The sequence below is a fragment of the Neopelma chrysocephalum genome, unplaced genomic scaffold, assembly GCF_003984885.1.
Source record: "Neopelma chrysocephalum unplaced genomic scaffold, ASM398488v2 Primary Assembly neopelma1_345, whole genome shotgun sequence".
Lineage (NCBI taxonomy): Eukaryota > Metazoa > Chordata > Aves > Passeriformes > Pipridae > Neopelma > Neopelma chrysocephalum.
Genome location: NW_020898009.1, coordinates 224,049 through 235,118, shown reverse-complemented (window position 1 = coordinate 235,118; position 11,070 = coordinate 224,049). Strand labels below are relative to the sequence as shown.

Genomic DNA, 11,070 nt, shown 5'->3' with positions numbered 1-11,070 from the left:
ATGGATCTCAATATACAAATGTGTATGGATACACATGGATCTCAATAGACAAATATATCTGGATACACATGGATCTCCATATACAAATGTGTATGGATACACATGGATCTAAATATACAAATATATATGGAGACACAGGGATCTCAATATAAAAATGTGTATGGATACACATGGATCTCAATATACAGATGTGTATGGATACACATGGATCTCAATAGATAAATGTGTATGGATACACATGGATCTCAATATACAAATTGTATGGATACACATGGATCTCAATAGATAAATGTGTCTGGATACACATGGATCTCAATATCCAAATGGATATGAATACACGTGGATCTCAATATACAAATGTGTATGGATACACATGGATCTCAATATACAAATATACATGGAGACACATGGATCTCAATATCCAAATATATATGGATACACATGGATCTCAGTATACAAATGGATATGGATACACATGGATCTCAGTATACAAATGGATATGGATACACATGGATCTGAATATACAAATGGATATGGATACACATGGATCTCAGTATACAAATATATGTCTTTATGTACCTTAATATTTTAGTTTTGAAACTATTTGTTATGCGTTCAGAAGCAACAGCAAAGGATCAGACAACCTTGTGGAAACTTGGAATCCCGGAATAGTTTGGGTTGGGAGGGACCTTAAAGACCTTCCATTTCCAACCTGCCACAGGCAGGGACACCTTCAACTAGCCCAGGTTGCTCCAAGCCCTGTCCAGCCTGGCCTTGGACACTTCCAGGGATCCAGGGGCAGCCACAGCTTCTCTGGGCAACCTGTGCCAGGGCCTCCCCACCCTCCCAGCGAAGAATTCCTTCCCAATATCCCATCTGTCCCTGCCCTCTCTCTGTGTGAAGCCATTCCCTGTGCCCTGTCACTCCATGTCCTTGTCAGATGTCCCTCTCCAGCACTTGACACATGTAAAAATATCCCTTCTTCCAAGGGGTGACAGGAATTTGGCTCATCCCTGTGGTGACACCAGTCTGTGGATGGTGGTGAACGATCAACATTTCACACCAGGCCCCGCTGTAACTCCTGCATTCCTGTGCTTCAGCCCCACAGTGACACCACCACCTTATGGGTTTTATTCCTTTAACTGAAATTAGGAGAATAATCCCAAGTTATCCGTGGAAAACAACTAATGGTTCCCCTTGGGCTCTGCTTGTTCCAAGTGGCTGCGTAACCACGTCCAGAATTAACCTTCTGCTGGGCTCCCTCTCCTTTGTGAAACGAGGGTCTAAAAATACTTGGTGTTTGTTCTAGAAAATCCTCGTAATCTCTGGGAGAGAAGATCAGCAGAGGAACAAAAAGTTGATTAAAATATCAGAGCCACCACATGTGGGCTTTTTTCTTTTTTTTTTTTTGGCCTTCAGCTGCAGTTGCAGAGTTGTTTTGGAGCGAAGGAACGATTCCTGCCAAGCTTCAGGACAACCCCAGGTTCAAAACAGGCCACAGGAATGAATTATTATGTTGTTCTCACCTCATTTCGAAGAAGAAACAACCTTCCCTCTTCTAAAAAACCTCTAAAAAAACCTGGAAGTGGCACCTGGAAGTGCTCTCCTGGTATCCTGCCCTGATTGATGTGCAGGAAGAGGAGGAAATGTCATCCTGACTCCTCATCATTTCGCTCTAATCGAGCTGATTTTTGAATGTGCTGGTGAAAAGGTGAAATGATGATGATTTGTGCCTGCAGTTCCTTGTGTGTTTTCCAAAAATTAATAGGCTTCTGAAGTGGGGGTTATAAGTAGTTCACAGCATTAACAATTACGGCTGAGACTGGAAAATCCTCCGTAAATCACTAGGAAGTCTGGGCCTGAGGACAAGCAAGAGTGAGCTCAATACAATAACACTTTGGAGGGAGGGAAAAAAAAAATTCAATTATTTTCATTAATTGCTTCTTTAGATGGCATTTGAATTTCATCTTCATTAGCACTGAGCTGTGGTGTTCAGTAATCCAAGTTCAGGAAATGGCAGATGCTTCTCGTTTTGATCAAGTGCCAAAAAAGCATCTGTTGAAAAATACCTTTCTCTGGTGTGAAAATGAAGGCACTAGAATTTTTTTTAAGAGCAGTGCTCATATTTTGTTAATTTTTGAGGGTTGTATTAAATTCATTATTCACCATAAGTATATTTCCTTCTCCATTATTTTTGCACCCTGCCAGGGGATTTGCAGGATTGAGTTGGACACTCTAAACTTTCAGAGCTTGTTGATAAACACTATAAATTCCTCCCTCTCTAAACCTAGTTTTTGTTCCCTCCCTGGCTTTTTAGAGTGGTTCCCTCAGTTCTTTCCCTGCTCTCATCTTGTTTTCTCGACCTTCTGATGCTCATTTGTGTTTGTTCACAAGATGATATTTACCCTGAATAGAAGATGATCTTGGAAATCCTCAGCACTGGACCGTGGGGAAGCTTTAAATTGGTTTTATCAATTTTTAACAGCAATAAATATTTGCATAATGCCAACATTTACACAGTCCAAGTGTCTGCACAGACTGAACTCCTCGTAGCCTGAGAGCCCCCGGGGCTCTCTCGTCCTGCACATTAAGCTTTTTTATATTAAAACAGGGTTAAAAATATCTTTGCTGGTTTATATTTGTGATCAGGGGCAAGATGAGACTGTGTCAATGTGCTGCTGCTTCAAAAATATGCAGCAAAAGAACGTGGAGGAAACAAATCCAGAAGCAAATCCTAAGAAGAATTATACTGAATTAGATAAACTCCAGATCTGATTTAGACGAACTCCACGCAGCATCTGTGAACTCTGCTGGGTTTGTTGGTGACTTTACTCCCCGTTAAACATTTACCAGAGCTGCTTTTGCACCTTTGTTTTCACTTTGCACTGGTTGGTGGGGGGTGTTTTCCTCTCCAAACCCAGCTGTTGTTGTGCAAGACCTTTGGCCGAGGCCCAGGAGCTCCCGGTGGCTCTGCTCAGGTGCCAGGTGGATGGTCCTGGTGGCCTCCACGTGAGCCCTTGTTCCCTCAGGAGATGGCAGCAGCTCCCCTTCCTTTCCTTGCAGGTGACTTGGGCACTTGAGCACCCAAATCTGAGTGTAGGGGTGAGTTGGGATGGAGGGGTGTGATCCCTCTCTCAAAGCAGGTCCGGCTTCAGAGCCCTTTGCTCAAGATTTTGCCCAGTCAGGGTGGGAATTCCTATTTAGGATGGAGATCTTGTTGATCTTGGGGGTCAGTGGTCCAGTGCTGAGCCACCCTCATGTTAAAAAATGATAATAATTAATGAATCTATTACTAATATCTAATCAGAATCTCCTTTATAGTGTGCTGTCTGTTCCTGGAAGTGTCCAAGGCCAGGTTGGACGAGGCTTGGAGCAACCTGGGCTAGTGGAAGGTGTCCCTGCCCATGGCAGGGGGTGGAATGAGATGGGCTTTGAGGTCCCTTCCAAGCCAACCCAGTCTGTGTTTCCATGGATTCTTTCACATCTACTCCTACATCACGTGATTGTCCCTCTTCTGGTCCCTTCAATTCTTTGCCAAAAATGATAACCCACCTTGCTGCCTTGGGCACACTTGTCCAGCCCTGGGAACAACAGCACAAGGACGTGGAGCTGCTGGAGAGAGTCCAGAGGAGGCCCTGGAGCTGCTGCCAGGGCTGGAGCCCCTCTGCTCTGGAGCCAGGCTGGGAGAGCTGGGGGGGGTCCCCTGGAGAAGAGAAGGCTCCAGGGAGAGCTGAGAGCCCCTCTCAGGGCCTAAAGGGGCTCCAGGAGAGCTGGAGAGGGACTGGGGACAAGGGATGGAGGGACAGGACACAGGGAATGGCTTCCCAGTTCCAGAGGGCAGGGTTAGATGGGATATTGAGAAGGAATTCCTGGCTGGGAGGGTGGGGAGGCCCTGTGCCAGGTTGCCCAGAGAAACTGCCCCTGGATCCCTGGAAATGTCCAAGGCCAGTTGGATGGGGCTTGGAGCAATCTGGGCTAGTGGAAGGTGTCCCTGCCCATGGCAGGGGTTGGAACTGGATGAGCTTTAAGGTCCCTTCCAACCCATTCCATGGTTCCCTGATGACAGCAGTCCTGTAAGAACTGAGAAGGTTTTTGGGGCAAACCCCCTGATCCAGAGGGCTCTGCCCCGGCCAGAGTTCCCTGTGCTGGTGCTGCAGCAGCTGGGTCTGTCTGTACAAGGGGAGATGGTTTCAAAGAATTTTGTGCTTTGGGCTGTTGCCAGCTCTGTAATGAATCTTTCTTCTCTTTTGTTTTTATTTTTTTTTAATGAGTGTCATTCCAATGGCTTTATTTCCTTAAAAGTCCATGTTTGAGAGTCATCTTGCTTCATTTCAGACAATAAATTTGAGATGTCTCCTTATTTCCCCTTTTTATTTTTCACCATTGATTTATTGTTGGTCTCTTGTAACATCTATTTTTGGTTTATTTTTACTGTTGCAGTTCCCAATGTAGGTGAGGAGCATGGACTGGTTTTTTAATAAGAGAGAAATGGTGTCATTTTGTGCACAGGTGTGTCCAGATGGATCAGAGCATTTAAAAATTAGGATAACTGGTTTGCACTGGATTTTGATAGATTGCAAAGCTGATTTTTTCAGTACCACCCTCATGCTTTGACTCCTGTGCTCTGTATTTTCTGCCTTCCCTTTCATGATTCCCACTTTTTCCTGTTTTCTTCTCAGCAGAGCTTCTCATGCCTTTGATCTCTGACAGGTTGTGTCTCAGGAGGAAATGAGGAATCCACCAGCACCGTGATGCCCACAGAGCAAATCCAGGGACAGTAATAAGAGATCCCTTTTTTTTTTAGATAATTTTAAAAAATAATTCTCATTTTTTCATGGTGTAAAGGAGAGAACAGGGCAGTAGAGAAGTTGGATCTCCTGGACCTAATTGTGGCCTTCCAGTACCTGCAGGGAGCCTCCAAGAAAGCTGGAGAGGGACTATTTATGAGAGCATGGAATGACAGGAGAAGGGGGAATGGCTTCACGTGGACAGTGAGAGTAGGTTTAAATTGGATATTGGGAAGAAATTCCTGGCTGTGAGGGTGGCAAGGCCCTGGCACAGGTTGCCCAGAGAAGCTGTGGCTGCCCCTGGATCCCTGGAAGTGTCCAAGGCCAGGTTGGATGGGGCTTGGAGCAACCTGGGCTAGTGGAAGGTGTCCCTGCCCATGGCAGGGAGATGGAACTGGATGATCCTTAAAGTCCCTTCCAGCCCAAACCATTCCATGAATCCACGATCCTGTGACATCGTTTTCACCGTGCCACTGACTCCACACATCCAGCTGACAGAAAAAGAGGAGTAATTCCAGTGGGAAGCAGGGGTTTGCCTTTCCTGGCTGTCACTGGGCAGCCGTGCTGAGTGGGAGTGTTTGTTTGCTTTGGAGTAGCAGCGGTTGCGAAATGTTTTGAAACCTTATGAAAAGAAATAAAAGCGGCGTGTTGTGAAACAGCCTAATCCTGGCCAGAGCCGGGCTGCTCAGGGAGTCTGGAGCAGAGTTTAAAGGAAGTTTTGCATAATCCTGTATCATTCTCAGTCTGCCTGTTGGATTCTTTGTGGTGGCAGAAAGTGTGAATTCTGTTTGTGCTGGTTTGTGCAGCGTGGTGCTGATTTATTCATGGTTTTTGGAGGTTCAACCTTTCAAGGATCTGATCCTTATCTTTGTGTTGTGTTCTCTCCGGCGGCTTTCACTGAAAGGAATTACAAAGCCCCATCCCTGGAAGTTTTCAAGGTCAGGAGCAACCTGGTCTGGTGGAAGGTGTCCCTGTTTTGTTTGAGACAAGATGGTCTTTAAGGTCCTTTCCAACCCAAACCCTTCTGAGATTCTGTGATTAATTTTCTTCTGGTTGTTTTCAACTTGTGTGGGTGGGATAACGTCCCTTTAGTTATTTACACACCAGAAATGGATGGAAATAAGGGAGCAGTTGGGAGATGTGGTGAGAACATCAGCCATGGAGGTACTTGTGTTCTTGCCAAACAAATCCCCAAATTGAGATTTCCAGGAGAAAACAAGTAATTGTCCTGTGATAGCGCTTTTATTAGGAAAGATTATTGAGGGGGATTTTTGTCTTCTCTCTCTACTTTTCTTCTTTACTGCTGTTATTCCCATTCTCCAGGGCCTTCCAGTTATTTTGCCCTGTAATTTTAGAGATAAGTGCTGAAGAAGAAACCAGAACAAAGGAGTTTTTTTCTTGTCCCTGAGCTGCAGTTTTCCTTATCCTGAATTACATTCAGAATGTCTGTTTTCCTGTGGAGCAGAAGCACCATCCTGCAGTTCCCATTACGAAGGAATATTATGAACCCAACAAGAAGTTGATTAGGCTTTTTGCTCTTTGGGAGGTGATCTTTTGGGAGGGATAAACTTCAGATCAGAAGTTTTAAATTTGGGAATCAAACAGGCACCTCTTCCAGGACTTGATTTTGCATTTTATTCCCATATCCTTGGGATTTGAAAGGAGGGAGGGTTGGAAACTTGCCTTCCTCTCAGGGAAATGTTTATTGAGCAAAGGTGCTGGAGTTGTTTAGCCAAAACATGGGATCAGTTCCAGCAATTTTATGGCCTGTTGGTAAAATGAAAGATATCTTTGTGTCCACAACAAGGCTTGTTTTGCAGTTTGCAGGGCGACCCCGCCATAGGTGACACTTCATCTGGGATTTTTTGGTGCAAACAGCCCAAAATCTGTAGCAAAAAGGATCACTGGGTGCCTGGGCTATTCACTGAGCACAGCACTGTTTAATTCAGGTCACCAAAAAGTGCTTTCCAGGCAGTGTGAGCGGATGCTGGGGATAGTTGGGTGCTTTCCTTGGGTGCAGAAGCTCATTTACAGTTCCTGGGGAACTGCCTTCTACCTCATTTCTTTCTGTTCTGAATAGATGTGAAAAGAGGAAAAGTAAAGTCCTTTTCAAGGGGGAAAAAATTCTTTTCATTGTTGCTTTTTGGTGGGTGGTGGCCTTGGATACTCGGAAGTCCAGGGCACAGGACCAGGCTTGGCTGCTTTCCTGGGAGAGTGGCTGGAGCTTCCTCCTTTTCCCTGCCTGACACGCTCCTCTCTGGGACTTGGGAACCTCCCCTTGTCACAAAGCTTCGACTTTTCCTTTGGAAAGATGGATCTGTACAGGGAAACAGCAGCTGACTGTGGATAGGGGGTGGTTGACGTTGTGCTGTGCTTTTAAAAACTTCCAAAAACTTCCAATTTACACCTGCTCTGATGTCCTTCCTGTGAGGGAGGAATTCATTTGGTTGTTGTCAAGCTTCTGTAAAAAGAAGAATAAACATTCCCTGCTCAGTGCAATAGGTAAATAGGTAGTAATTATTTTTTTTTCAAAACTCATTTAGTCTCCTGCTCTCCACTATTTTTACTCCAGTTATTTTGGCAAGCCATTATATAAAACCATACTGTGTCCAGGCTGGAATACTGTAAATAATCTTGCCCACCATCCTCAGTTCTCTCTGTCGACCCTGGAAAACTAAAATCTTGCTTAACTGAAAGTTTAGAAGGATCTTGCAGAGCCTTAGAAGGGTGAGAGAAACAGCCAGAGGTGTCCAGAAGTGTGAAGCAAGAGGAATGAAATGAGAGTCAGGAGTGTGAGAGGCTGACAGAAAAGACAAAAAATGTGGATGTGATGGGTCAGGTGGAGCTTTATAAAAGAAGGGGTGGCAGGAAGATGTGGTGTGGTTGACAGCCCTGAGGGATGCAATGGCATCCCAGAGGGAGCTGGACAGGCTGGAGAGGTGGGACTGTGTGGGAACCTCATGGGGTTCAGCAGGGCCACGTGCATTGGGCTGGGGCAATCCCAGTATCAGAACAGGCTGGGAGATGGAGGGATGGAGAGCAGCCCTGGGAGAAGGACCTGGGGGTGTTGGTGGGTGAGAGGCTGGAGATGCACCAGCCCAGAGCCCCTGGCCAGCAGGGCAGGGGGGATTGTGCCCCTCTGCCCCTGTCTCAGCTGAGACCCCCCTGCAGAGCTGCTCCAGCCCTGGGAACAACAGCACAAGGACGTGGAGCTGCTGGAGAGAGTCCAGAGGAGGCTCCGGAGCTGCTGCCAGGGCTGGAGCCCCTCTGCTCTGGAGCCAGGCTGGGAGAGCTGGGGGGGTTCCCCTTGAGAAGAGAAGGCTCCAGGGAGAGCTGAGAGCCCCTTTTAGGGCCTGAAGGGGCTCCAGGAGAGCTGGAGAGGGACTGGGGACAAGGCATGGAGGGACAGGACACAGGGAACAGCTTCCCAGTGCCATAGGGCAGGATTAGATGGAATATTGGGAAGGAATTCCTGTCTGTGAGGGTGGGGAGGCCCTGTGCCAGGTTGGTCAGAGAAGCTGTGGCTGCCCCTGGATCCCTGGAAGTGTCCAAGGCCAGGTTGGACTGGACTTGAAGGAACTTGGGCTAGTGGAAGGTGTCCCTGCCCATGGCAGGGGTTGGAACTGGATGGTCTTTAAGGTCCTTTCCAGTCCAAACCAGTCTGTGATTCCGTGGCTGATTGTCCATATTTCTCCTGGAAAAGGAGCCCAAGAGGCAGCAAGTGTAAAACGAGTAAAATGATCCTTTCTCCGCTGTTGCAGAGTTACATTTTTTGACCTCCCTGCTGCAGATTTTCCAGCTGAAAAGGGTGCCAATGGTTGAGAAAGGAACTGAATGGAAGCATGGATGGATAGTTTATTTAACTGTGCTGACTTGGGTGCCTTCTCCAGGTCAAAGCACCTGGACTGGGTTCTGGAAGCTGTAGAACACATCACCAAAATGCTCTGTATGGCTTTGCAACAACCTTTCCTAAGAATTTGCTGTAGAGACAGACTCAGGAGGGACATCCTGGGCGCAGCAGACCTTTAGTTTGGCTTGGTAGTGCAGATTTTACTCTTTTGGGACACACTGGTTTCTGTTTCCAAACATGCCTCTTTGTTTATGAGTGGGTCCTGCTAAAATCATGGCAGAACAACAAGGCAGGGAAAGGCTTTTGACAGGAATAACTGGAATTCTTGACATCTTCAAGCTCACTCAGGTTAAACACTTTAAATACATTTATTTATGATCCCATGAAGTTATTATACTTCAAATAATGCAAATACATTGAATTTCCATAGTTTTATTCGTACCGATGCACTTTTGTTGCTTTGCTCCCTTTTTTATTACTTTTAACCATGTTTTATTTTCTTTCTCCTTTCCAGTGGTCTCATTGTCCCCGAGAAGGACAGCAATGAAACAGTCCCTGAAGTTGTGGCTACTTCTGGATATGCTCTCCTACATTTCTTCAGTGATGCTGCCTACAACCTCACGGGCTTCAACATCACCTACAAGTGAGTGTAGGAGATTTTCCCTCTTTTCTCACCTTTTTCCTTGAAATCATCACTTGCCCTGAAGTGTGTAATTATGAGCAGACACTTGAAATTAGATTTTTCTCTTTTATTATACCCTTTGCAGCAGTCAGTGACTGGGATGTGCTCGACGTTGTCAGCTGTGTGGGTGAATGTTTGCCCCCAAAGGCATCAGATTATTTATTTCGTGTTATTAGATGGGTTTGGTCCTGTTTAATCAACCAGGATTGATGTGTGTTGTGCATGCCTGTGTGTTCTGCAGAGGGAATTCTGCACAAACACACTTTTCCATCAGCACAGTTTCACTCGGGGCACTGGGCTGAACCTGCTCTTGAGGATCCTCATCCTTGGGATGCTCTTTTTTATTCAATTTTTGGACCAAATCCCTCAATTTGGCTTCTTTTTAGTCTGAAATGGTTTTGTGTTGTTTCATTCATACTTTAAATATATTATATATTTTTATATATTATATAAATTATATAATACTTATGTATTATATAAATAATACTTATATATTATATATAATATATATAATATAAATTATATTATAGTTATATATTTTATAAATAATACTTTATATAATATATAATACTTATATATAATATAATTATACATAATATATAATATATTATATAATATATAATATATAATATACAATACATAATATAATTATGTAATTATATATAATACTTATATATTATATAAATTATATAATATTTATATATTATATAAATATATAATATATATACTATTTATATATATTATAGGTGGGTCCTTTCTGTTCACTGACATATTTAGTCCTCATTGATGAGCTTTTTTTAAAAGTAATTTTGGGGTTCTGCTTAATTCATCAACTGCTTTTAGAAAGGTCCTGTTTTGAAGTCAATGTGGTCACACTCAGAGGTGAAATTTTTTGCTTCTGTGGGGATGAGCATTAAATTTTTTTGTTCCTACAAATACAAATGATGTTTGTGCCGCACTGGGAGGTTTAATTTTGGGGGGGCAACTTGCAGAAGTTCTCACCTTTTTTAAAAAACAATCAGCTGCAAAAGCTTTAGTCATGAGTGTTTTGCAAAAATTGACTTTTTCTCAAAGTGAGAAGCTTGTTTTTTTAACACCAGTCTCGGTGCTTTCATCACATAAGTGTGTGCTTGATAATCCACATAAAACCAGATTATTTGAGAAACAAGGGACATCCAGCACCCCTTGAAAGCTCCAGAAAAAACGAGAAGCCTTTACAAAGATGTTTGAATCAGAGGAGCTGAAGGAGCAGCGTTTTCCAAGCCTGGCTTATCCTGTAAACCAGGGCTCCATCTACTGCCAGCTGTTGGACTTGCACCATTGCACTGAAATACTGTCTTCAAGGATAATATTCCTTTCATTCTTCACTTTCTTGATCATTTTAAACAATTTTTAAGTGCTGTTTCGTGGTCTGGTTTTTAGCTTTCCTCGTAGTGTTTTTGCAGTGAGTAGATTAAAGGGTGCATTTGTTTCTTTTAACAGTCCTTACAGTTACTACTGGGTGTAGGTACTCAGCAAACACTGTGAAATTATTATAAATTATTATGGTCTTGGAGCAGTGACAGTGAGAATAATGGGCAGTAATCCCCATTTATGAGTTATACTGGTTGATGCACCAGTAAAAACCAGAGCCTTAGAGGTGAATTTGGCCTCTAAATTTGGATCTTCGCCAGGGGTGTCTCTGGTTTTGCCTCAGCTACGCTGCAGATATTATAAAATCAGAAAGGATTCGAACCAGGCAGATATTATAA

At 44.0% G+C, this 11,070-nt stretch overlaps 1 protein-coding gene across 1 annotated transcript in view; it reads left to right on the top strand.

Annotated features, from left to right (window-relative positions):
- ATRN (attractin) overlaps positions 1–11,070 on the top strand; it is a 159,346-nt gene that overhangs the window by 42,235 nt on the left and 106,041 nt on the right. Inside the window, exon 5 of the mRNA XM_027705559.1 lies at positions 9,152–9,280. Coding sequence (XP_027561360.1) covers positions 9,152–9,280 — 129 coding nt within the window. The remainder of the gene's footprint in view (positions 1–9,151; positions 9,281–11,070) is intronic.